Below are 27826 nucleotides of genomic sequence, written 5' to 3' on the forward strand. Positions count from 1 at the left end.
GTTCCCCAGAGGTGGACTTTAAACACAACCATGGAGGCCGCGAGCAGATCGGAGCGATTAGAGAGGACAAAGGTGAGACCGTGGGAGGGGCCTGCGTGAGGATGGCCCAAGAGGAGACTTCCCAGTGGACCCCGGAGAGCTGGGGGCGATGATCGCAGTCTGGGAAGGGAGGAAGGGAGCCCCGGGAATCTGCTGTACACTTGGGCTCTCCAGGCTTCCTTGACTGCAGAGCTTGTCCCAAGATCCCAGCCATACCCCTGAGCCACTTCCTCCTCCACACCTGGCCTGAGGAGGCCAAGGCTCGGGAGCCCGATTTGAGGTCACCTTCAGCTACAGACAGGTTGCGGGAGCCTAAACCCTACGTGTGCTTCAGTGAGAGTTCAGGTTTTGAGTCCAGTTTCTGCTTGGGTCCCTCCTTTGGTCTAACTCAAATCCTTCCATCTGGTAAAGCTACTGATGTCCTTTCCCGGGTCAATCTGTTTCCGAATCTGCAGGATTCTCAGTGCTGTATCCTAAGATCCTGAGGCCTACAAGGTGGTCCCCAGGTCTATTCTGGGAATGCTGCCTCTGGTGGTGATGATCCCCCCCCCCTCCTTTTGAGGCAGATGAGAATCCAGGCTATTATCAGAAAGCCTGTTTGAGATTCCAAGCTTTGAGACTGCTCACTGTGTTTGGGCATCACCTTCAGGGTAGTTTGCTCTTGGTCACGTGAAGAAAAACCTATGAAAACCCTAGTGTCTAGAAAACGACACTGCTGTGTACCAAGTAATTGTTCGGCTGCTTTCTCAGATGTCAAGGAAGCCCTGCAGAAAATACTAAACACGGTAACATCCTCATTTTAGATAGGAAGTGTGTTCATCTAAAGACTTAACGTCCAGGAAGGGTAGTGCACGATTATTGTGTGAATTTAAAAAGAAAATGGTAGTAATACCACCCACCCAGTATTTAAAGCATGTGCACATTCCGAACCAGTTTCTCCTTTCCTGTCTCTCTCTGACTTTCTTCCTGTTTGTGTCTCTCTGACTCTGTCTCATCCCTGCCCCCCCCCCCAGTCACACCTGTTTTAGCCAAGGTTGTTATCTCTATTTGAGGCATAAGAAATCATGCAGAGGTGAAATGACTTCATCACATTGGGCGAGTGTCTGGCCAAGGCTGGGCAAGGGCCGGTGACATAACTGATGAGATCATATCAAAACAAAACCGTGGAATTTTTTTTTTCAAAATGTAAGGAAAACTCAGGGCAGAGCTCAGAGATGGGCCCCGTGCCTAGTATGTACAGTGCCCTGAGTTTAATCTCCAGCTACTACAAAAAGGAAAAAAGGTGTCATTAAAGATAAAATAGAAAGGTTTTGGAAAAGCTTTTATAATTTTATTTTTAGCTATGCATATTCATGAGGTGAGGGATGTGCCCGTATGTGAAAACAGGAGCCCTTGGAGGCCAGAGGATGTCCTGGAGCTTGTAGGCTGAGCCACCTGACACGGGTGTCAGGAACTGAACTCATAAAAGCAGAGTGGGATACTAACTGCTAAGTCCTGATTTCTTTTCCCTTAAAAAGGTCTTCTTATTTTTAAATGCAATAATAATAATACATGAGGAACATGTGTACAATACATAATATTTTAATATATGCTAGGCTAGTCATGAGAACTTTACTGACAATTCATTTATATCGCCGAAGCTTAGGCTTGCCACTGCTTCAGTTCCAATATAACTGAAATTCCAACTTCTCTGAAAAGACACAAGTAATACTGTGTAATTTTTAGTTTCAAGTAGGACTTTATTAAATGCAGTTGTTAATGGAACTGTTGATAGTATTTTTCCCTTGTATTTTTTTTAACCTAAATTAGGGGGGCATGTTTATTATTTTAAATATTTTTGAGGGTATAGTGTGTGATATTAAGGATACTAACATATTGTTACATGACCGACACCAGGACCATCTCCAAAACTTTTTTATTATCCTAAACTGAGATTCTGCACCTGCGTTTCTCTTCACCTCTGCCTCTGCCTTCCTAATGAAACTGGCTAGTCTCCGTGCTTCAGGGAAACAGAATCATGTAATGTGGCCTCTTGTGTTGGCTTCTTTTGCTTAGCAAGGTGGTTTCAAGCCCATGTATGCAGTGTCTGCCAATGCCTCCTTACAGCGCCTGAAGCCCCTGTGAGTACTCACATAGATTCTGAGTCCCTGCCTCCCAGTTCCTTTGGCAGGCTTATCTGGAGTTGAATTTTCTGGATATGTTAATTTTATGTAACCTTTTGAAGACCTGTTACCTAGGCCTTCATCTGTGTCTGTACTGATACAGTGAGGTTAGAAGGTTCTCATTCCTCCACAGCTTTCTAAAAGTTTATTTTTGTCAGTTATACATCATGCAGTACAATATGGCCACATGTATCCCCCTCTTTATACCAGCCTTCTGTCATTCCCCCAAGTCACCACCACCTTTCTTGTCTTTCTGGCTTTGCTTTCAGATCCGTGGTTTTAACCAGGTGCCCTCATGGGCATGGGTGTAAATTATGCACTGAAGCCAATGACCCTATCACTCAGACAGTGACTTCCTCTCTCCCAGTCCCCCTTCCTTGATTGCCAGCAGTTCCCCTGGGTGTGGCTGGGCCCCATCACACCCTCCCCATCTGTGACTGAATGTTTACAATGGAGTATCAGCTCTCGCTGCTGTGAGTTTGTAAGTGCTGTGGCCATGTCGTGCCCATAAAACAGTATTTCATGGCACTCCTTCCCATCACTTTTACATTCTTTCTGCACCCTCTTTCTGGAATGTTGTGAGCCTCAGAGGGGGTGATATGGGTGTTCCATCTAAGGATGACCACTCAATAGTTGCTTATCCTTAGCACCTTGAGAAACCTGAGTCTGGCATTAGCCAACATTTACTATAAAGAGAAGTCTCTTTGATCAAGGCCCTATCCGGGTTCAACCCCGGGTGCAGCATCTCTCTAGCCTTGGGTCTTCAACCGGGTGCATGGTAACCAAGCATCCCTCTTCCCAATGGGCTTAATCTTGTTCTTCTGTGTGTCGATGTCCAGTTTCCCCAGAATCATTTGTTGAAAATACTTTCTTTTCTCCAGTGTAGCTTTTGCATATTTGTCAAAAATCAGGTGACTGTGTTCATGTAAACTAATTAATATACGTATGCTCTATTCCATTGATCTGGGCATGGGTACCGATACCATGCTGTTTTTCTTATGTTAGATCTGTCTTGCTGTCGGTCTCTCTCATGTCTCTTGTCTCGTTCATTCCAGGTTCGCATGTGCTCAACCCCCGTTAGCTATAGGCTTTTCGTAACAGTCTTTATTATACTGAGATATGTTCCCTCCATTCCTAGCTTCTCCATGGCTTTTATTGTGAAATGATACTGGATTTTGTCAAAGGTCCTTTCTGTATTTATTGAATTATCATGTGCTTTTTGTCTTTGAGTCCATTTATGTAACAAGTTATGCTTACTAAATTTGTGTGTGTTTGAACATCCCTGCACTTATGGAATAAAGCCAACTTGATCATGATCCTTTTGATGTGGTCTTGAATTTGATGTGCCTGTATTTTACTTAGAATTTTTTCATCTGTGTTCATCAAGGAGATCAATCTATAATTTTCTTATTTTGTTGTGTCTTTATCTAGCTTTGGTATCAAGGTAACACTGGGTTAAAAAATAAACAGCAAAAGGAGGAAAGCTTTAAAATTCTTTGAAAGTATTAGAATTCTTCAGTAAAGCTAACTGGTTTTAAAACTGAGCTGGATTTAATTGGAACAAAAATATTACTGGCTTCAATTTCATCACTGCCCTAAACACCTCCATTCTTAACTCGGGTATTTTCTCTTGTGATTCTTTTGAAAATGTTTACTCTGCTTTTAGATTGAGATGATCCTTCCCTGCCTATTATTCATACATTTGGTCTTCACAGTGTCAGAATCCCTACTGATATTTCATCCTTGTCCTAGTTGGATTGTTACAGGTCTTCTGCCTTGCCTTCAACTCCGATAGGCTGTCCTCATCCCGATCCGGTCCATTGCTGACACATTCCTCTGAGTTTTGTTTAATGTATTCCCATGTTTTGTTTCCTCTCCAGCATTTCAGGTTAGTTTTTCTTCAACAGTTCTTTTTGTTGAATTCCTCTTTCTTTAAGGAATTTCTTTTAACATTTATTTGTTTGGGGGCGGGGCAGGCAATGCCCCTGTGTACTTGTGGAAGAAATCAGAGGTTGGAGTCTGTTCTCTCCTTCCACCATGTGGGCTCCAGGGACCCCACTCGGGTAGCAGGCTTGGTACAGAGCGAAATTTACCGATGAGCCATCTCCCTGACCCCTGAACTGTGTGCTTTCTTACCTTGTATCGCCTTATTTCTTCCGGCTGTTTCTGTTCAGTCTTTTGAACATACTTGAGATCATCAGTTTGAGTTCTTTGGGATTTCATTTAGCTCTCATTAGACTCTGTTGCTGTGGGAGTAGCCATGTTTGGAGGTGGTGTCCTGTTTCAGTGCTTCCGGCGTTACAGCACTGAAATTGACATAGCTGGGGTTATCTTGCTGGTTGCTAATCTGATGGAGTCTTTCAGTTTATGTATTTGCAAAGTTTGTGTGAGACTTGCATGTGGCAGAGCTGAGCGTGTAGTTCAGAAAACCCAAACCAGGGGCTCTGTGTCTGGTATAAAGTTTATATTTTCTGAGGAAAGCTATTAACCCTGGAGGGCCTCCACAGCTGAGTGGCATTACTACTATGCAAATACCACACCTGCCACTGAACAACACTGGCCTCTTTAACTTCAATAACTGTTGGAGGATAAACACCTAAGGATCATATTGTGTCTACTCAGATTTCAGTTAATAAGATTAGGAGTAGGAGTAGAGAATGCTGGGTAAGGACAATGGGAAGCACTAGATTGACTTTGAAAAGGAAAAGCAGCAGAGAAGAAATGGTTGAGATACTGTTAGGGTCCACAGGTGACAGAAACGATTAAAGTTATGTGCTCTGACCAGCAGGGCACAACGGGGGTTGAGCACACAGGAACCTGGAATGAATGACACAAGAGACACGAGAGAGACTGACAGCAAGACAGACTTTCCCATCAAGTTGTGTTTAATGAGAATTCTGTACAGGCTTAAATAGGGGAATGTGGCATTGGCCATGGAGCAGAGGTTGCTGGGAAGTGAGGCAGGGGGCTGTTAGGAGTGGGGAGCATTTGATTTGTGATGGGCTGGAGATCTCACCAGGGAGTGCAGGTGTTAATGACAGCATTGTTAAGCAATGGGTTATCTCTGTGGCACCAGGCCATCTGTGGGAAGGCACCTGAATTTTTGGGAAGTGCCTTGGGTCGAGAAATAGAGACTATATATATATATATATATATATATATATATATATATATATATATATCTCTTTTATATATATCTTTTATATATATCTTTTATATATATATTTTTGGCTTTTTCGAGACAGGGTTTCTCTGTATTGTTTTGGAGGCTGTCCTGGAACTCGCTTTGTAGACCAAGCTGACCTCAAACTCACAGAGATCCGCTTGCCTCTGCCTCCCAAGTGCGGGGATTAAAGGCGTGTGCCACCAACTCCTGGCGAGAAATAGAGATTTATAGTGACCTGGTTCCCAACATCTCCTCTCTTACTTTTTATTAGTGAAGGAGAGGGGTCTGGACTGTAGGTCTGAGAGTTGGTAGAGGAATAGACAGTAGGTGTTAGTGCTAAATAACCTAATTGCAAGGAGGAGGGTTGAGTAACCTAACTGTGGATTGCTATCAGCTATTCCTGTGAGCCCAGGTTCTATTCACGAAGAAGCCGGGAAGGGGACAGACTATTCTTAAAGACTGACAATATTTACAAGAGGTTCTAAATAACAGTGATCGCTCCCAACAATTCCTATCTTTTTTTCCAAGAAGGTGAACTATTGACACTATCTCACCACGAGTGGGAGCAGGGATCCTGGTCCTCCTGTAGTGACCAGTCCCCCATTTTAGCAGCCATGACAGGCTAACATGTGCTTGCATGACCTTGCCCCTCCTGTCCTGGTCACTAAGGTCAGATGCCCTCCTCGTGGCAAGGAACCAATCAGAAGTTAGCTGGCGGGGCTGTGCTTTACCCTCTGGGTGTGCTTTATGGACAGTGCAAAACAGTGATGTGCAGAGCATAGCAACCACCCTAGGAGGGCCTATGGGCCATAGCAACCAATTGACCAATCAACACAGGGCGGGTCACTCAAACCTGGAAGCGCACCAATCCTGAGACTGTTTCATACCCCTAGACACTCCCCTTACGCTGCCCTTTAAGATCCCTGCCTCGAGGTTGCCATGGTGGCGGGGTGAAGGGCCTGAGCTAATGGGGTTAGTTCGTTAAACATCTACAATAAAAGAAAGACTCTTTGCTTTTGCATCGAAATAGGCCTCTTGGTGATTTTGGGGTTCAGAATTTGGGCACAACACTCCTAGATGGTATTGTGACATATATCCTGGAGCATACTAACCCAGCCTTTGCAGGCAAGCTTGCTTAGGCCTGTCACGATGTCCTTTCGTGGAGGGATGCGACCCCCGGAGGGGACCCCCGACCCTCGGGGATGAGGTGATGAGGGTCGCTACTAATTTGGTGGGTCTTCGAGAGCAGATCCGATCTTAAAAGTAAACTTCAAGAGGTTAAAGGAAACAGGCTCAAGACAACGTTCGCTGATCAAGAGCGTTTATTTTTGGGGTGAGATGGTACTTATAGAAAAAGAATCTCAGGGGGTGGTACAAGCATGTCAATCAAGTCTCAACTCAAATATACACCAAATAAGGTAGAGACAAAGCTGTAATTTTCCATCAGTCATCAGTAGCATTCCACAAATGCTTGTCAGCGTAAGTCAGGTGCAGGAATTAGGGAGGGGTAAAAGGTATTCAAAGGAACACTTTAACCTTTTGTTAACAAAGACAATTGCTCTATAAGGGTTACTTCCTCCTGGCTAGGCGGGTGGGCTGCCCTGTGTAAATTTAACTTTTATGGTTAACCTTTTCCTTTGTCTCAAGGGCATGTGTGCTTGCAGTCACGTAGGCAGTAGGCCAAGAAATGGCTGACAGACTCCATTTTGTTCAAGTTTCTAGCAGTCCCCAACAGAGGGATGGGTTTTTATGACCTTCATAAACCGGGTATACCCCCATGAAGCCCAGGATAGGCACCTTTGGTGGCCTTTTCACTGCACTCACAGGTGTACCTCGGTGGGAGACGTTTTAATTTTGTCAATAGCAGAAGGAGGTCTCCCTGGGAAGTGGCCCCCTTGATCATGGGTTGTCACCTTCTAAAGGGGTGACCACAATCCTAGAGGTCAAGTCTATGACAGTGAGTTTGGATAGACTTTGCTGTCAGGGAGTTGATCTATTGGCTGATAGTTAGTTAACCTCTTGATGGCCCAAGGGCCAAATATGAGCAAAATTAAAAAGCCAGCAAGGCATCCCAAAATGGAAGGGAGTAGGGTGGTAAGCAAGGGTGAGGCTGAGAACCAACTTTGGAACCAGCCTAATTCCTGTTCCTTGGCCATACTATCTATTGTCACTCCTGTGATCTGTATAGAAGCAGCATTCCTCTTTAATGTCTGCACAGATTTCTCCTTGTTTGAGAGCACAAGGAGTGAAATCCTAGTGCCTGCTCCCACGGCTCCCAGCCCCAAAAGCATATCTTATTTAGAATAATAGTTAAGGCGGGGAACTAATTTTAACTAAAATGTAAAGCATGGGGACAGAATTTAGGAGGGGTTAGTAGATGCAGGTGGTAAGGCCATCCTGAAAGGCCCACTGTTCTCAGGGATCAGATAAGTGGAGTTAGTATCAGGGAAGAGAGTGAGGTTGCAGAGGTGGGAATGGGTTGGAAACTGGGCAGGGGTGGGGCCTATGCAGAGTCAGGAATACTGGTTCAGCATGTGTCGCTGGAACTGACCAGCTTTTCATGGTTTTAGGTCCAGTTTTTTTTTTTTTCTGCTCCATACATCTTACCAAATGTTCTGGCAGCCACTGAGCTTTGTTATTTTCCTGTAAGAAAACACAAACATTCCCTCCACCCCCAACTGGGTCTTTTCCACTGTCTAGTGCATGGATGTTTTTATCTGACCTGAGTAAAAGTCACTTGAGTTTCATCATGCTAGAATCTGTCTGTAGCAGATTGATTACTGGCATCTACATTTAAAATTTTTTAAAATGAAGAGTGCATGATTTAATGCATCATGTGGAGACAAAGGCTACTCCCATGCCTGTGGAGCCAGTGGCTAAGGCCCCGGATACTCCAAGTCCCTCTAACAGGGGGATGAATTAAATGGCTCTCTATGTCTAGGAATAAAATAATCTATGGGCTCCCTTCCTGGAATAAACTCTACATCTGAGAGAAGGGTGGCTAATACACATAACCCTGTCCAATTTGTAGGCAATATGGAATAAGCCATTTTATTTCCACATATATAGAAGTTTAGAAGTTGTATTTTTAAGGAGATATGAGCACGCTCCACAATTCCTTGAGAATTATAAGGAATACCTATTGTGATCAATTTTTATTGAATTCAAAATAGCTGAATGTCTTATGAGAATATCCAGACCTATTGTCTGTTCTTTATCACTTGTGGAACTCCCATGTAAGCAAAACATTTTAAATAGTGACTTATCACATGTGTGGTAACTTTTTTAGTTTGTGCAGTGGCCATCAAAAAACCTGAATACCTATCAACTGCCATGTGTTCTGTAACATGGGTAACATCTATTTGTCATAAATGATTAGGAAGTAGGCCTCTAGGGTTCACTCCTAAATTACAGATAAATATTGTGGGCATACCTTATTGTTTGACAATTTTGACAAGCAGTCTCTCTAGTTAAACCAAATTGCTTTCCTAGACTTCTGTTATTTTGATGATGAAAATTAATGAGACTGTAGAGCTCTCTCTACCAGAGTCAAAGTGAACTGTATGACAAGAACTTGGAGTCATTAAAGAAAGAAATTAAAGAAGATACCAGAAAATGAAAAGATCTCCCATGCTCTTTGATAGGTAGGATCAGCATAGTAAAAATGGCAATCTTGCCAAAAGCAATCTACAGATTCAATGCAATCCCCATCAAAATCCCAGCACAATTCTTCACAGACCTTGAAAGGACAATACTCAACTTTATAAGGAAAAACAAAAAACCCAGGGTAGCCAAAAAAACTCTGTACAATAGAGGAACTTCTGGAGGCATCACTATCCCTGACTTCAAGCCCTACAATAGAGCTATCGCAATGAAAACAGCTTGGTCTTGGCACAAAAATAGACAGGTAGACCAATGGAAACTTATTGAAAACCCTGATGTTAACTCATGAACCTTATGAACACCTGATCTTTGACAAAGAAGCTAAAATTATACAATGTGAAAAATAAGGTGTCTTCAAAAAATGGTGCTGGCATAACTGGATGTGGACATGTAGAAGATTGCAAATAGATCCGTATCTATCACCATGCACAAAACTTAATTCCAAATGGATCAAAGACCTCAACATTAAATCCAGCCACACTGAACCTCTTAGAAGAGAAAGTGGGAGGTACCCTTGAACAAATTGGTACAGGAGACCACTTCTTGAACATAACACCAGTAGCACAGATTATAAGATTGACAATTAATAAATGAAACTGTGAAACTTCTGTAAGGCAAAAGACAGTCAACAAGACAAAACAGCAGCCCACAGAATAAGAAAAGATCTTCACCAACCCCACATCTGACAGAAGGCTGATTTCTAAAATAAACAAAGAACTCAAGAAGGTAGTCACCTAAACACAAAATAATTGAATTCAAAAGTGGGGTACAGAACTAAACAGAGAATTCTCAATAGAGGAATCTAAAATGGCTGAAAGACACTTAAGAAAGTGCTCAACATCCTTAGCCATCAGGGAAATGCAAATCAAAACAACTCTCAGATACCATCTTACTCCTGTCAGAATGGCTAAAATCAAAAATACCAATGACAGTTTATGCTAGAGAGGATGTGGAGAAAGGAGAATGCTTCTCCATTGCTGCTGGGAGTGCAAACTTGTACGGCTACTTTGGAAATCAGTGTGGCGGTTTCTCTGGAACATGGGAACCAGTCTACCTCAAGACTCAGCAATTCCACTCTTAGGCATATACCCAAAGGATGCACATTCATGTAACAAGGACATATGTTCAACTACATTCATAGAAGCATTATTTGTAATAGCCAGAACTCTAAAGCAACCTAGATGCCCCTCAACTGAAGAATGGATAGAGAAAATGTGGTACATTTACACAGTGGAGTACTACTTAGTGAAAAAAAAACCAATGGAATCTTGAAATTTGCAGGCAAATGGATAGAACTAGAAGAAACCATCCTGAGTGAGGTAATCCAGTCACAGAAAGACAAACATGGTAGGTACTCACTCATATATGGATATTAGACATAGAGCAAAGGATTACCAGCCTACAATCCACACCTCCAGAGAAGCTAGGAAGCAAGGAGGACCATAAGAGAGACATACACGGTCCCTAAGTGAAGGGGAAAGGGACAAGATCTCCTGAACAAATTGGGAGCGAGAGGGAGGTAGTAGAAAGAGTAAGAGAGGAGAACACGAGGGATCAGGAAGATTGAGTTGGGAGAGGAATAGAGGAGAGCAAGAAAAGAGACATCAATAGAGGGAGACACTATAGGTTTAAAGAGAAATCTGGCACTAGGGAAAAGTACAGAGATCCACAAGGATGCCCCCAACTAACAATCTAAGCAATAGTGGAGAGGCTACCTTAAACACCCTTTCCCTATAGTGACAATGATGACTACCTTAAATGCCATCCTAGAGCCTTCATCCAGTAGCTGATGGAAGCAGAAGCAGACACCCACAGTTAAGCACTGAGCCAAAATGCTGGAATCCAGTTGCTGAGAGGGAGAAAGGATGAGCAAAGGAGTCAGGACCCCACTGGGAAAACCCACAGAGACAGCTGACCTGAGCAAGTAGAAACTCATGGACCCCAGTCTGACAGCTGGGGAAAAAACCTAGGACCAAACCAGGCCCCCTGAACATGGGTGTCAGCTAGGGGTGCTGGGCAGTCTATGGGGCCTCTGGCAGTGGAACCAGGATGTATCCCTAGTGCATGAACTGACTTCAGGAGCCCATTTCCCATGGAGGGATACACTCTCAGCCTGGATACACGGGGGGCCCTGCCCCAAATGACTTGACAGATTTTGATGATCCCTCATGGAAGGCCTCAGCCTCCTTGGAGAGTGGATGGGGGATATGATGGGGGGGTCAGTGGGGGAGGTCATGGGAGGGGAGGAACTGGGATTGATATGTAAAATAAGATTGTTTCTAATTTAAAATTTATAATAAAAAGAGTAGACAGTATGTAATAGAAAAAGATAACAAAACTGCTTACAGAGTGAATGGCTGGCACAGACTTGGGGTTTCAAAGGCAATGTTCTCAGATCTCTCTGGCTCCAGCAGGCTGGGGGGGGGGGTGTTTCTGCGGGGGAGAGGAGGTCTGCATCTTTATATGCATGCATTTCCTTGATGCTCTTCCATCTGTCTGTCCTTTATTGAAAGATAAGAATTGAATTTTGAGGCTATGACTGTAGGACTATTTGTCTCTTCGAGTCTGTCAATCTTTATTTTTTTTTCCGTGTTGTGATGTTAGGCAGTGTGTTTACATTTATTTCATCTCATTGAAATGACTGCTTCATCAGATGTAATGGTGTTTATCACTGTAGTGACCAGTTCCCCATTTTAGCAGCCATGACAGGCTAACATGTGCTTGCATGACCTTGCAGCTCCTGTCCTGATCACTAAGGTCAGATGCCCTCCTCATGGCAAGGAACCAATCAGAAGTTAGCAGGCAGGGCTGTGCTTTACGGCTCTGGGTGTGCTTTTACGGACAAGTGCACTATAGTGATCTGCAGAGCATAGCAACTGCCCTGGGAGGGTCTATGGGCCATAGCAACTAGTTGACCAATCAACACAGAGCAAACTTAAAAGCACACCAATCCTGAGACTGTTTCATGCCCCTAGACACTCCCCTTATGCTGCCCTTTAAGATCCCTGCCTCGAGGTTGCTTGGGGTCTTTCTCCAGCCATCTGCCATGGTGGCGGGGTGAGGGGCCTAAGCTAATGGGTTAGCTCGTTAAATAACTTTAATAAAAGACTCTTTGCTTTTGCATCTAAATGGGCCTCTTGGTGATTTTGGGGTTCAGAATTTGGGCACAACAATCACTTGTGATAGATTTTTACCTTTTCACTATCTTTATGTGAGGAAAAATAGAAAACCATTATGACAGAGAACATATTTTATTAATGTCTGCATTGAATGTTTTTCTCAGGACTTTCACTTTCAAACCATTTTTCTCTTTAGACATAATGCCTCCCCCTCTCCCTTTTGAGACAGGGTCTCACTATGTAGTCCTGGCTAGCCTGGAACTTGCTATATAAAACAGGCTAGCCTTGAACTCACAGAGATGTCTGTGCCTCCTGAGTGCTGGCACCTCAGGCATGTGACGCCACGCCCAGTACTTTTTTTTCAGTTTTAATTATGTGTATATATGTGACGCCACGCCCAGTACTTTTTTTTCAGTTTTACTTATGTGTTTGTATATGGGTATGTCCTGGTGTCTGTGGAGACTGGAAGGAAACATGGGGTCTGCTGGAGCTGGGGGCAGTTGTGAACCATCATCCAGTGCAGATGTTGGGAACTGAACTTGGGTCCTCTGTGAGAGCAGTTTGTGCCTTTAACCACCAAGCCGGCTCTCCAGCTGGTAAAAGACAGCAAGCATGTGTGTCAGGTTGGCTTGAATCCATCTTGCCATTCTTAGCTTTTGGGTTGGAGACTTTAATCCACTCGCATTAACCGATAGGGATTTTTCTCTGGCTATTTTCCTGTTGTAGTGCATGTTACTGCTTTTTGTCCCTCATTTTTCCCCTATCACTTCCTTCTTTGTGTTTAGTTGACATTTTTGTAGTGACACATTTCCATCCCCTTGTCATTGTGCATGCTGGCAGTTCTCAACCTTTGAGGGTCGCATGTCAGATCTCCTGCATACCAGACATGGGATGATCGGATCAAGGGTGAGTTCTGCTGGCCCGTGTTCCACGAAGCCCCCAAAGGGAGTGGCACTGTTAGGGGGTGTGGCCTTGTTGGGGGACGTGTGTCACTGTGGGAGCTTCCCTCGGTGTGACAGCCAGCTTCCTATTGCTTCTGAGTCGAGATGTAGGACTCTCAGGTCCAGCACCATGTCTGCCTGCACGCTGCCATGCTACCTGTCATGACAATTACGGACTGAACCTCTGAAACTGTATGAGAGCTACCACAATTAAATGCTTTCATTGTAAGAGTTGCCATGGCTGTGGTGTCTCTTCACAGCAATTAAAAACCCTGACACAGGATGGAAGCCAGTGTGAAGCCAGGACCTAGGGCCTGCTAGGCAAGGAGTTGCTTTGATTCCTATGACCACGGATGGAAGTCTGGTCTCCAGGTTTGGAGGCAAGCGCCTTTACTGGTTGACCTTTCTCAGTGACCCTTGCTTGCCTGTACACAGGGTATTACAAAGGACACAACAGTCTCAAGTTTTAGTTCACAGACCCAGAAATACCGCCATTCCCACCACAGCTCCATCTGCTGCCTCGGCGTTCCATGATTCTCCACTCTTTCCCAGCTAGAGCCCGAGTGGACACCATCTTTACTCCTAGACTTACTGTATCACAGCTGACTCTTTTTTTGTTGTTTTAAGTTCAATAATGGTATTACCCAGGAAAATTCATGGTTGAATAAAAAAATGGAAAGGAAAGGACATGACTGTTCCTAGGAGTGATGGAGGAGAACGTTTACCGTGGATGTGGGAGAGCATAGTCAGAGGCAGGGACATCTGGGAGAGTCCAGAGTGGATGTCACCAAACTGAGCGAGGCCATGTGGGGAGAAGGGGTGGGGGCGGGGGAGAGAAGGGAACCAGGTGTAGCAGCCAGGAGGCCAAAGGTACAAAGGGGCTGGTAACCAAAAAGTCTCAATTATATAGAGAAGAGCCTCTGGAGGAGGGGCAGCCCAGCCCCAGGGCGGGTCAGCTCAGGGGAGAGGGTGGGGAATGCCAGCCTTACCCTGTAACAGGTAGGGACTGAGGGATGCTGGGAGAACCTGGAGGTCAGGTCTGCTTTGATATGTTAATAGGCGCCTCAGCTGTTTGTCCTGGGTTTGAAACTTAACAGTGGCTTTATTCAAATTGAATTGTAAAACCTGTTCACAGAAATATTTTGGCACATTCTTTTCCTTACTGTCTTACATTAATGCCTTAGACCTAAGCATTTATATTAAAACCTCGAACATGGATGTAAACAGGAAAACTGGTGACAGCAGATGTCTGTCCCATTTTTCTACTTGGAATCACAATTTTTTGACTCTATGGTGGTGGTGGAGGGATTATGTAACCCCAGATCTGCAAGTAACAGGAAGAGGAAAACCATTTTCCATCATGAGATGTTTCCCAGCACCGTGGGTTCTGATGCAGGTGACCGCACATGCAGCATGCTGGCTGCTATCTTTGGGCATGATTATCCCCCTTGCAACTGAGTTGGCGGCTTCAGAAAGGCTAATGGGAGGTGCCCTTGTCTCTCACAGAGAAGTCCGAATGGTTATTGTCTTGAAACACCACCTCCATGATCCCTCATCCCTCGCCCCAGGGTTTCTCAGATTATCCCCGGATGTTCTGGAACTCACTGTGGATGCCAGACTGACCTCAAACTCAGAGATCCTGCCTCTACCTCCTGAGTGATGGATTTAAAGGTGTGCTCAACCACCACCTGACTTTGTTTTGAACTCTTGAAGGAAAACTTTCAAATGAGTTCCAGGGATCAGTGATGAGGGTTAGTTTGAGTGTCACACTATTCGGCAGCCATGAGGCTCTGTGCTCGACCAGTAGAGGGCGCACTCTGTAGAGCAGCTTCTGGAATCCATTGCTTGTTGGGTGCTCGGCCTCTTGTGAGTGTCTACCCCCTGAGGGGGTGGAGACCTCTTCCACTGCAGCAGCTGTATGAGCTACAGAGAGTCAACTTCTGGGGTTAGGGAGTGATGGGTGACAGCACAGCAGCTTAGGACACATTTCATGTGGGGTGTGCGCGCGCACGCGCTTGTGTGTGCGCGTGTGTGTGTGTGCGTGTGTGTGTGTGTGTGTGTGTGCCCTGCCTGTGGATCAGGATATAAAGCTCTCAGCTACTACCCCAGCACTGCTGCCCTGCTCCCCACCTCTGAAACTACTGTAAGCAAATCCCCACTTGAATGTTCTCTTTTCTAAGAGTCCCCTTAGTCATGCTCTCTTCGCAGAATAGAACAGAGACTAGGACGGTATGCATGTGTCTTTGGGTGCATGAGCACATGTGTGTGGAAGGCAGGGGTGGATGACCGTGGCTGTCCTTGATGCCACCTTCCTCTGTCTGTCTGTCTGTCTGTCTGTCTATCTCTCTATCTACCTATCTATCTACCCATCTATCTATGTGCATACTTACTTACAGGGTCTCACTGCAGAGTTCTGATCTGCATGGTACTCACTATGTAAACCAGGCTGTCCTGGAACTCATTGAGATCCACCTGTCTCTGTCTCCTGAGTGCTGGGATTAAAAGTGTGCACCATCACATCAACTACATTTCTTTATTTGTCTTAAAATTTATTATTCTTTTAGAAGCTGCAAATCAAGGAAATAACACACACGCCTTTTTTTTTAAATAGTGTAGTGTGTCACTGGCATGAACTCCACAATTAAGCTAGGTTGCCCAGTAAGTCTCGGGGAGCCACCTGTCTGTCTGTAGGCTCTGGGGTTACAAGCTTGCATCACCATGTCTGGCTTTCTTATGTGAATACTGAGAATCAAGTTCAAGGCCAGCAGGCACTTTAACAACGGCCATATCTGTCCAGCCTCACAATTCTAATTTTTTTTAAGCTTCTAATAAAATGTGGCTGCCTAATGTTTTTAAAAGATTGGATCCCTGTCTTGTTATCTCTACATAGCACGTTCAAAACCACATTGATTAGTTTGTCAGCCTTGTGTAAACTTGATTTCTGGAGGACAAGATGAATCGGTAACCTTGGGCTCAAGGTCCCAACCCCATCATAGTTTTCCAGGGCCAAGTGTGCCACACATATGTATGTATGTTGTATTTGTGATCTCATCGTACTCAGGACACTGGACTATAGCCACTGCTACAGCTTTGTGAGTTTGCTAACAGACTCTGAAAATGGAGGACAAGACAAAGTGCCATGGGGAGCCAGAGGACCCATTTTAGGCCAACACGGACAGAGAGATGGCTGTAGGTGGGTCCTAGCAGGAAGCCATGAGTGGTGTATTCCACAGGGGTTTGTGTTCCTCCTGTCCCACCGCCTTTCCATGTCACCCCGTCCATGGAGCCTATGGCCTCCTGCATGCTAGGCAAGCACTCTGCCCATGACGTAGAAGCCCAGCTGTCCATGTGGTTCTGAACCACTTTCTGGAAGTTTGCCTGTGTCTGGTCAACTCTGACCCATTCTTTTCGGCTCTGTTGGATTTACATGTGGAGTTTGATAACAATGGCAATGACTATTGAACATCGAGTCTCTACTAAAAACGCTGTTTCTCAGATCTGGGTAAGGTAGATATTGTCACCATTGTCTGTGGGAAAGCAAATGAGGCATCCAAACAGGCTGAGGAATTTGAGGTTAGATTATTGTTAAGGTGGAAGCTTTACTCCAGCCCCTGGCATCCATATACCCAGAGTCTGGAATGTTAAGGTGGAGGTTCCACCAAGTTCCCCTCCCCCATCTATCTCTAAACCCTGCTGCATCTCAGAAAGCCTGCCAAATGACAAATGACGACCCCTCCCCCAGAGACGCTCAAGACCACTCCCACAGGGTATTTAACCTGCCTCTCTATTCTCTGGGGGTGGGGCTGAAAGGCCATCCAGGAGTGTTGTATCGGTTAAATGTGGGCTTTTTCTAATTCGGTCTGACTTGGATTTCTGCATCGGCGGATATCGGGGTACAGAAACTTTTCAGTTGTGAGTGGGAAGCAGAGCCTGATACAGCACTGCCTGGTTCCCATGCCTGTTCCTTTCAGTGCGCGGCTGGCTCCCGGTCTGCGGGTGCCGCCAGCCCTACTGAGCAGGTTCTCACTCTTAGGAGGGGCGGTGTCTCCCTAATGTGGCAGCTGTGCCCTCCTCACTCCCTCCTGTGCCCAGGTCCCCTCCCAGAACCCGACTGGCTTCAGTGACCTGAGCCTCCTCCATTAGACCTGGCTGGAAGTAACCTAGGAATCCATTACCCTGGAGCGGCCAGTCACAAAGGCGCATGGGAGATAGGGTACAAATCTCCTGGTCCTTCGTCCTGGATTTTTAGGGTGCAACCAAAAGTTTCCTGTCGGGCCTGTATTAGTAGCCCACCATTTTGGTTTTTTCTCTCTCAGGTACCTCGCAAAGAACCCACTTGGCACACCCTCACCCCTCCCTACCCTTGCTTTAGGAAGTGCTGCTACTGGGAAATTCAAACTGAGACCCCCCCCCCCAATCCTCCCAACAACCTGCCCCTTCTAGCGTTGCTCTTCATTTCCTTCCGACCTCCCTTGTAAGGCAGACTGTCACCTTCCCAATCTTGTCTCCCCATCTCGCCGCATAACAAGATTCAGCATTGTACGGGGGTGGAGACTCTCAAGAAGCCCGTTAACCTGTGTTAACCTGAGAGCTTTGTGTCAACACCAGAAATGATGTGAGCAGTTAAGAGCACTTGCTACTCTTCCAAGAGGGCCAGAGTTCAGTTCCAGGCACCCACTTTGGGCTGCTCACAATCATCTGTAACTCCAGTTCCCGAGACTCTGATTCCCTCTTCTGGCCATCCTAGGTACTGCATCAAAATTCACAAACCTCATCCCTATACCTAAAAAAATAAAAGATAGAGATCAATTAAAAGAAATTTTTTTTTTTTGGTTTTTCGAGACAGGGTTTCTCTGTATTGTTTTGGAGGCTGTCCTGGAACTCGATCTGTAGACCAGGCTGGCTTTGAACTCAGAGATCTGCCTGCCTCTGCCTCCCGAGTGCTAGGATTAAAGGCATGCACCACCTACACCTGGCAAGAAAAAAATTTTAAATAAGTGTTTTTAAAATGATTATGTCTTTGATTGGGGATGTAGCTTAATTTTCAGAGATACTGCCTAGCATGGACTAGACAATGGCACCACAAAACCAGGCACAGTAGCAAACATCCATAACTGCAGCACTTGGGAGGTAGTGGCCAGAGGATCACAAATTCAAGGTCATTCCCTACAACATAACAAGTTCAAAGACGGCCCGGGATAAATAAGAACCTGCCTCAGAACATAAAAACCCCTGGTTAGCTCATAAAACCCATGCATGTGTTGAGCTGTGGACACAGCATAGCAAGTAAAATGTCCAACCTGACACTACTGCCACTTGGTATTTACCAGCCTAAGGGCAATGCCACAAATTGGCTGGCTGCAGAAGCCCTGGAAGATCTACATGCCACCCAAAAGATCAGAAGCCATGTACGGTTCCTTCCCGTAGGGGTGTCTGTGGTGAAATCTAGGCCAACTCCTACAATCCTGTTGGAAAAGAACCAGAGAGTGAAGGAGCCCTAGGCATTATGTTCCCTTTGACACTTGGGATCCACCTCCAGAACCGTTTTTGATGATTGTGATGTGGTTGACTGTTGGACATGTCGGAGGTCCTGGATTTAATCCACAGTGGACAGGGAAAACCAAATCAAAACCCAGAACCATTCCAAGTAGGAGTGCTAACATAAGTCCTGACCCTACTCCTGGGATTAAGTAGAATAGTTCAAAGTTAGCTTCACAGCCTAATGTGAAACTTGTCAGAGATTTACAGCAGGTTCCCTTCCCATTGGGTAGTGGTGCAGGACTGTAATCCCAGGACTTGGGAGAGAAAGACAGGATCAGGAATTCAAGTTCCTCCACTACAAAGCAACTTGAGATTTTTAAGTTAAATTTGTAGGGCTTTAGTTTTGTTTTCTTCGAGACAAACAGATGGTTCCTACCTAGTTCTAAAGCTTTTTTTTCTTGGAGAAAAAAATACCTTTACCTAACCATATCATCTGTTTAATAGGGATTTTATTAACAAATATTTATATTTAAAATATTTAACATTTTAACCATCATTACCGAGTCAAGGAACAAACAATACTTGTTCCCCCCCCCCCCCTCTTTCTTTCTCTCTGGCTGTCCTGTAACTCACTACGTAGACCAGGCTAGTCTTGAATTCAGAAAGATCTGCCTGCCTCTGCCTCCAGTGCTGGGACTAAAGGCATGCCTGGTTGTTTCTGACATTTTTTATTTGTCTTGAACTGCCTAGCTGTTTACAACTGTTTTTGATTGCTTTATTGGTTTGATGTGGTAATGCAGGACATGCAGGAGTGCACACAAACCTTACACAGAAGGAAATACACACATCCAGAATACACTATAAAATGTTGACAGATGCGGATCCTTTAGTACCACCAGGACATAAGGCATTTTCTCATCTCAAAAGAAATGGACCTTTCTTGTCTACATACACTGCTCTAACATTTCTCAGCCATTGTTATTTTTAAGCATACAGCTCTCATTTGCATTTTGCAACTTTGAATTGGAAGTCCATTTTTTGAGGCCATCATGCATTGTCTTTAAAAATTCAGTTGGTTATTTCTGTATGGAGAGTTTGTGCTGCCCGCTTCCTTGGATCTGCAGGAGAGTGCTGCAGATCCCTCTGGGGGGTTTACAAACCTCAGCCCTGATGGAGAGAGCTATTTCCTTCCCACTGTGTGCCTCTCCCCTTTCTTACTGCCTGGCACCTCCAGCACAATGCTAAATGCCCCTGGGAAACACAGATACTTTGCAGCACTGCGAGCAGCATCCAGTCTTCTACTGCAAAAGGAGGCAGAGCCAGATTTCTGAAAAGCCACTAATCTGCTCTGGATATTTGTGTTTTAGCTGAGGAAGGGTCTGGCTGTTCTGAAACTTGCTATAGAGCACAGGCTGACCTTGAACTTAGGGCAACCTTCCTACCTGAGCCAAGGATCACGGACACATATTATCACACCTGGCTCACTTAAAAATTCTTCAGCAATACTGAAATTTGTCATATGTGTTCTCTGCATCTTTTGAAAAGACTTCTTCCTCCTTTAACATGCTAATACAATGGATTACCCAGGTGGAATTTGGACCTTTGCACCAATCTTAGGTTTTTGAGGTGAACATGACTTTGCCATTTTTTAAATTACATTTATCTGTGTGTAAGAGGATACGTGTGCTCCATAGCATGTGTATGAAGTCAGAAAATAAATTGTGGGAGCCAGTTCTTTCCTACCCTGTGAACTCCTGGGACTGAACCCCAATAGTAGGCTTAGCAACAAGTGCCTTTACCCCCAGAGTCAACCTGCTGGCCCCAACTTTGTGATTTAATTGTTGAACTTGTTGTATTTTTAAACATATTTCAGTAAGGTTTTTCAGTTACACACACATTTTCCACTTATTGTTGGTTAGACGTAAGAGTATCTTGTATCTATGTTCTGAGAGATACTGATCCTTAGACTTAGTCTAGTTAGAGATCAGAGACAGTGTTTCTTTCTTGGTGTGTGGAGGGTTTGAGACAGGGTTTCTCTGTATAACAGTACTGGTTATCGTGGAACTCACTCTGTAGACTAGGTTAGCCTCGAACTCAGAGATACACCTGACTCTGTCTCCCAAGTGCTGGGGTTAAAGGCGTACACACCGTTGCCTGGTGGGTTTCATGAGTGTAAGGCTGGCCTGAACTTTATGATGAAAAACATTCTTTGGTGGCGTACACCTTTAATCCCAGCATTAGGGAGGCAGAGGCATGCCAGTCTGGTCTACAAAGTGAGTTCCAGGACAGCTAAGATTACAGAGAAACCGTCTAGAAATGTATCACACCCCCCAAATCACCAAACACTGATACAATCCTTTGTGATGTATCCCAAAGATTTGATAGCATATTCATTGTCCTTAACTTCTATTCTAGAGGTCACAGCTGTCTTCTAGTAGATTCCTCAGAAAAAGGACTTGCCATGTCTAATTTCCTATGTTGACAGATTTGTCTATGTACTGAGCAGACATAGAAACTTTTGTGTTGTTCATGCACTTACATGTATGTAACAGTTCAGGTGCCTAGGAATGTGCATGTGGGGGCAGAAACTGTGTCAACTGGTATTAGGTGTGTTCCCAGATGGCTTGATGTTATGACCAGGACCTGGAACTCAGCAATTCTGATTGCTGGATTGTCCTGGGGATTCCATTTCCATCTTAGAAGACATCTGCCGTGCCCACCTGACATTATGTGAGTTCTGGGGCTCCAAACTCCAGTCTTGAGTCATCACCCCAGCCCGTACTAAATATATTCCCATCTATGCAGGTGGTGTTGCCAATGCCTTATAATCTGATTTTCTCTCTTAAGTCATGAAGTTTGCTTAAATGACCATTTTCATTCTCTTTAAGATCTGCTAAATTTAGAGGTGTATTCATGTTGGTCATTGTGCCGGTACCCAGATATATAGTATCTGTTTCTAAACCATGTGTAGCATTAAATATTTCTTTGAAGTTGTCTTGAATCATTTACTTGAAGTTGTCTCACTGTGTAAACTGGCTGTATGAGTGTTGGAACTAAAGGGTGTGCAGCCTTTAATCCCTGCACTCAGGAGGCAGAGGCAGGTGGATCTCTTTGAGTTCGAGGCCAGCTTCTAATCTCTTATGTCTTGTTTTGGAATTCTACTAATTTTCAGTGTTCAGTGTTTGTCAGTTCTCTTGAGTTCTATGATTCCAGATTAATTTTTAAAAGCACCTCTATTTTTTACCTTTGCTAATCATTCAATTGCAGAGGTATACTCCAAGAGGTTGCTTCCACCTTTGGCCAATAAACAGAAGCATGTATGTACAAGTGCCCTTGCTTTTAATCTGGAGGGCTTATAGAATCAGAATGAAATTGTTCAAGTTGCCAAACATTTAAGGCCGATATTGGCTTTTTTTCCCCCTTTACAGAGAGGACTGAGAATTGAACCCAGGACTTCGGGCATGCTCAACCACTGAGCTACACCTCCAGCATGTTTATTTTTGTGTGTATTTAGGCACTGGAGACACACCATGGCTCACAGGTTTAAGAGCACTTGTTGCTCTTACACAGGACCAGAGTTCAATCCCAGCACCTACATGATGGTTACCAACCAGCCATAATTGGTTCTAGGGGGTCTGATGGCTCCTTCTGATCTCCAAGGGCACTAAGCTCACATGTGGTGCCCAGACATACATGCAAACAAAACTATCATACATATGAAATAAGTCTGAAGTCAAAGAATGTATTTAGAGCACATTAAGTGTATCACATTGCTATGCAACATACCCATTAAAATACTAACCCCCAGGCAACCATCTATTTCCTTTGCATTTGACCACTCTTGGTGTCTAGTGTAAGTGTGTAAGAGTATTTGTGTGACTTCATCCATGTTAAGCATGGGTTGGAATTTCATTTTTGGCTTAACGTATATGACACCTTTTCCCCACTGTGTTTCTGTACTTAGGTTGCTTTCACTTTATAGTGATTACAAATAATCCTGTTATGAGCCTGGGTGTAAACATTTCAACTCTTTGCCTTCATTTCATACCCAGAAACAGAATTTTTGGATGTTAACTTCTGATAGGAAATCAAGTTTTGAAGAACGTTTGCATAAAAACGGTTTTCACCTAGCCAACACACACTATTTTCCTGATAGGAATCCTGTTAACTTCCTTAAAAGATTGATGAGGTCGAGTGTCTCCTCACCTACTTACAGGTCACTCCTGGTTTCAACAACTTGCCGCCTTTTCCTCATAAACCCTGTGATTTCTGGCTGGAGACCGGCCCTTATACAAAATCACCTGATACTGCAAACTGCACTCATGCCAAAGGCGCCTTTCTCTAACTGCCAGGTGCTCTATCAGAACGTCTCAGGAAGCAGAGGCAGGCTGGTATGTATCTTATATTAAGTTCTTATAGAAGACATATAATTTCCTTGTAAATTTATATATTGTTATCTTCCTAATTTATAATCTAGTTGCTAGCACATTGTGACAAAACCATCTTCTGGCCTTGAAATCCCCATTTTACCTGTAGAATTGTTGTTCCTTTAATTGGTGTGGGGGTGGGGCTTTAGTAGTGGAATGAAACCCCAGTGCTCACACATGTTGCTCCATGTCTGAGCTACACCACCAGCCTAAAAAGTTGTTTTGCTTGTCTGTTTTTGAAACAAGATCTCCCTATATAACCCTGGCTGACCTAGAACTTACTATGTAGACCAGGCTGTCTTTGAACTCAGAGATCCTTTTGCCTCTGCCTTCCAAGTACTGGGACCAAAGATGTGGGCCACCATGCCCAGCCTGTTTGTTTGTTTGAAAGTATCTTTGGCTGCAAAATCAGTGCTGAACTTACTTTTTTGATAAAATCTTTGTGATGGAATAGTTGATTTTAATACCTACATTTAATTTCCCAGAGAATTAAAAAGAGCCAGAGCCCTGTGTGAATGAAGAATTCCTTCAGAGGCACCAAGACTACAACCAGGCTTTTGAATAAAAGAAAGCATAGTAGTTATTATTATAAGACTAATAGTCACACATGACTGTCTCTGAAGAAAGGAGACTTTCTGCTAGTGTCTCATAGTCTGGAGTGGGCCAGGCAAGCTATACCCCAAGGAAACATATTTTGACTGACTAAATGTCTAAGCACAAACACTAAACCTAAGCTCTATGTAGTAAAGGAGTAATGTATATTAACCTGTGAGCACTGTTATTTTATATTTGAATTTAAACATGAAAATACCACACAGAAACATTTTTTAAAAAAGATTTAAGATCATAAATAGGTCACTGTTATAACACGTTTCAGGATTAAAAAGAAAAACCATTTTGGCTTTTTATAAAAGAGATTTGTTTTTAAAAATCAACTCCCTCACTCGTCATTACAAGGACCTGCACATTTTAACTCCCAGTCTCCTAAGGCACAGTGTTTAATGCTAACACCGCCACCTGCTGTGTAGGCACACAAGGCAGGGTATTGGCACTTGGAACAGCAAGTCTCTGAACATGATCAGTCATTGAAGAAGACGTCTAAGTCTGAGCATCTTAGCTGTGAGGGTCAGTTCCGCTATGCAGGACTTTTTTGAACAAAGTAATTTTCTCAAACTGGTTGAATTCACCAGTGGTAAGGAGGGGGATTTGGTAAAAATAGTTTCTGTAAAAAGAAATATGAGCATGGAATAATAGATGGAGGCAATCCCCTTAAATCCAGACTAGGGTCCTAGTTTGTCTCAGCAACCCAGCAAAGGGAGAGCAGGTGGACAGGCGTCTGCACCATGCACAGCCTCGCTTGGCCCACCATCTATCTACTGAGATGTGGCAAAATCTACAACTGGTCCTCTTGGTTTTTTTTTTAATCTAACAAAGTTCTTTTAAACAACAAAATTAGGATTCCTCATTTTAAATGTCCTGTATCCTGTGATAACAACCAAACTGTAAAATTTTACATAATGTGGTGATTGTTAATTAAAAAACAAAAAACCCACAAAATAAGTGATTGTCCACAGACAAAACATGGGATGAGGTTCATGACCGAATTAATCATGGAGTGTTAGTCAGCTGTAAACTTCTGAAAGTTACACTCAGAAATTGTGCCAGGTGCATTAGGACAGCAGGAGCGAGGGGAGCTTGTCTGTCATTCCAATTCTGACAGGGTGCACGGCCTTCGAAATTCTTGTCCACGTTCATGCAGCCATTTGTTGGATACTGTGAGACAAAAACAGTAAGAATCATCTTCTCTCTCCATCTAAAAGCTCGTCTGTAACAGTTTCAACATGCATTAAAACCTAAAGTAGACGCTGAATAAGCATCAGATCTCATGTATGTGTATCTAATGCGGCTTAAAGTGAGCTACAGATGGAACGAGCATTCCCACAGCTTCCAAGTACTACCTCCAAAATCAAAATCCAAAGATAGTAAAGCGAACACAATTCCCTCATCAGTGGTTGCCACCTCATACTCATACAGTTGTCTTGGTTCCAAAATGTTTTGTTTTCGAGATGGATTGTTCTGTGTAGTCCTGACTGTCCTGGAATTCCCTCCGTAGACCAGGCTTGAACTCAAAAATCTGCCTGAATTTGCATCCTGAGTGCTGGGATTAAACACCGTACCACTACATCCATAATATACACAATTTAAGGATTCCCCTTCCCCAAATTTATTTTCTATCACATTTCTGGTGTTGTAGAATAAGCTAATGTTACAGGCTCGTACACTATCTGAACTAAGTGACCTACACTTGTTACTTTATTTATCAACTGGCCATGTTTTCTTAGTGCTTAGACCACTCCCACAATGGAGAAGAGCTTTAAAGCTGTTCTCTTCCCAGTCAGCCAGTGCTCACTGTGGTCCAACAGTTCACAAGCATCACTATTAGAGAGGGGATTGTAAGGTTTTGCTGAGCAGGCCTCTTTGCAGAGGTTATGTTATAACCACTAGACACATGTAGATTGGGAGCATTTGAAATGTGGCCACTGGCCAAGCAGTGGTGGTACATTCCTTTAATCCCAGCACTTGGGAGGCAGAGGCAGGCGGATCTCTGTGAGTTTTAGGTCAGCCTCGTCTACAGAGTTAGTTCCAGGATAGGCTCCAAAGCTACACAAACCCTGTCTTGAAAAATCAGAAAAAAAAAAAAAAGGGAAGGAGGGAGAGAGAGAGAAAGGTAGCCACTGACATACTGGATTGATATATATTAAACCTGTTTCTTTCCTACTTTAGTTGTTAATGGGGGCAATCCTACACCTGCATTGTCTGAAAGGAGGGCCTCTTAAATACTGCACCACAGCCAGGTGCTGTTCTGTCCTTAGACCAATCCAGCCTGACATATAACATGCCTAAAAAGGAACTGCTGTGAGCTGAGGAAACAAAACTGAGACTCCGGCTCAGGAAATAACATCCTCTGCTCTTCCGTCTCGGTCATTAGTCTACACTGTGCCACATTCTGACTTACCCGTCAGTGCCAGGGCAAGATTCTAACTTTTCAACCTGGAAGTCAACTAATCTAATGCTTCTTGGAAAGTCAGGTGAAATGGAGCACCTACCCTCAAAAACAATCTCACAAAAATGCTCATCTATGGGATAAACATCTATACTCAGATCAGGGATTGGTCCCATACAACGTGAAGCCATACAGCAAGTCACAGGAGGAGGCATTTTGTCTTAAGGCACAGGTTATAAAATTTGACAGTGAAATAAAGAACTCCGTTTTCAGCGAATACGGGAACCATTTACCCCATTTGTTTCCAACGAGCACGGGACAGGCTGCATGCCGTGTACTGTAATCTCCTTCTCCACTGGCAAACAGATTGTACCAGAAGACAGCAGTGCCCTGTGGAGAACAATGCAAAATTACCACCAAATAAAATGTTAGGTTTTCACTTTTCACAGCACTTACATTTTCCTGTTCCTTCTACAGGAGCTTAGAGTGTTCTCTAATTCTGTGAGTCTTTCACTTTGAAATGTTTTCTTGATCAGATGGAGTTAATACCATAAAGGTGGTTGACAAGAGCGTTTTAGAGAATAGTTCAGCAATTCGTAGAGAATTATATGAAAATCAAATCTTGGAAATTAGAACTTAACTATCACCTTTGTTCCTTACCCCGTCCTTTACTTGAAGATGAATGTAGTCTGAAATGTAACTTGGGGCTGGAGAGATGGTCCACAGGACCCAGGTTCCATTCCCAGCACCTACATGGCAGCTCACCACTGTCGAAAATGTAACTCATTCCCTGGACCACAAACTACAGGTACAGCTCTACTTTAGGAGAAAAAGATCCAACAAAACCAAGCCCCACAAACAAAGTGAGCTTACTTTTTTGGGCCAAACACTGGCTCCTACTTCAGGAAAAACAGTAGCTCCTCCGGCAGACACATCACTCATCTACAAGAGAAAAATTTATCCTCAGATAAAATTTAAATGAAAAATCAGAAGATAAAAAAATTATATAAGGTTATCATAAAGGTAACCTAGAATAAAAACACAGGCCTTAATTAACTGAAATAGCACATGTACCAAGGAAATCCATCATAGTGTGAGAAGAAGCAGAAAATAGCAAACAAAGCCCAACTATATACTGTATCATAATGTCACCTCTACAATAAGTGACTTAAAAACACTGTGCTACCATGCCCTGTTAAGCCACATATTTTAAAAATAAGAGTTACACCACTACCGAATTGTATAACCAAATGTAATAACATCCCAACTATATAATCCTAATGGGGGTTTGTTTTTTTCACTCTGTGCCCGCAGTGTTCAAGATTCAGCCCAGGATTCTGAGCTACAGCTTCAGTCACTACCGGCTCTATTTACATGAGTCTGGAATTCATTTCAAGTGGTGCAAGCCAATGTTCCCTCACCTCGAAGCTGGGCAGAACTGAGGCTATAGTTCAGAGGTAGAGTGCTTCCCTAGCAGGAGCGATTTAAAAACAGAGAAAGGACACTATGTGACTTCTAAAGACAGGCTATAAAAATGTCGTGTCCATGTAAAATTTTCTTTTTGGGAGGATGGCTACTCTCCAAGTGTGAGGATGCCCAGACCACATGGATGACTAGAACTGTTAAGTATGATGGCCAACAGAGAGCCATCTGCCTAAGCCTTCCACAAGATCCAAGTGCTGGACAAATGAATACAACTATATTGAGAGATCTGAACAGATACCTTGGGTTTATAAACCCAATTAACATCTCTACTATAGAAGGAAATATAGAATGACTATTATTTAAATCCATTTAGAACATGCATGAGACCATGAGGTTTGA

At 43.8% G+C, this 27826-nt stretch overlaps 1 protein-coding gene and 1 long non-coding RNA gene across 6 annotated transcripts in view; one reads left to right on the plus strand and one right to left on the minus strand.

The window, feature by feature from the left end:
* LOC110341019 overlaps window positions 1-27826 on the plus strand; it is a 31811-nt gene that overhangs the window by 1048 nt on the left and 2937 nt on the right. For 2 of the 4 annotated variants that reach the window (XR_005871256.1, XR_005871253.1), the window contains exon 3: window positions 22788-22962. The exons of 1 other annotated variant lie outside the window; for it this stretch is intronic. This is a non-coding gene — a long non-coding RNA (uncharacterized LOC110341019). Of the gene's footprint in view, window positions 1-9; window positions 73-22787; window positions 22963-27826 lie in introns of all 4 variants that reach the window. One more of the 4 variants, XR_005871255.1, reaches the window with a different exon arrangement.
* Window positions 22294-27826, minus strand: part of P4ha1 (prolyl 4-hydroxylase subunit alpha 1) — a 139830-nt gene continuing 134297 nt past the window's right edge. For both annotated transcript variants that reach the window (XM_040732008.1, XM_040732007.1), the window contains exons 13-15: window positions 26876-26944; window positions 26296-26392; window positions 22294-24771 (exon numbers count right to left, since the gene is read on the minus strand). In XM_040732008.1, coding sequence (XP_040587942.1) covers window positions 24701-24771; window positions 26296-26392; window positions 26876-26944 — 237 coding nt within the window. In that variant the 3' untranslated portion in view covers window positions 22294-24700. The remainder of the gene's footprint in view (window positions 24772-26295; window positions 26393-26875; window positions 26945-27826) is intronic.

The sequence above is a fragment of the Mesocricetus auratus genome, unplaced genomic scaffold (genome assembly GCF_017639785.1).
Source record: "Mesocricetus auratus isolate SY011 unplaced genomic scaffold, BCM_Maur_2.0 Super-Scaffold_100027, whole genome shotgun sequence".
In the NCBI taxonomy this organism is placed as follows: domain Eukaryota; kingdom Metazoa; phylum Chordata; class Mammalia; order Rodentia; family Cricetidae; genus Mesocricetus; species Mesocricetus auratus.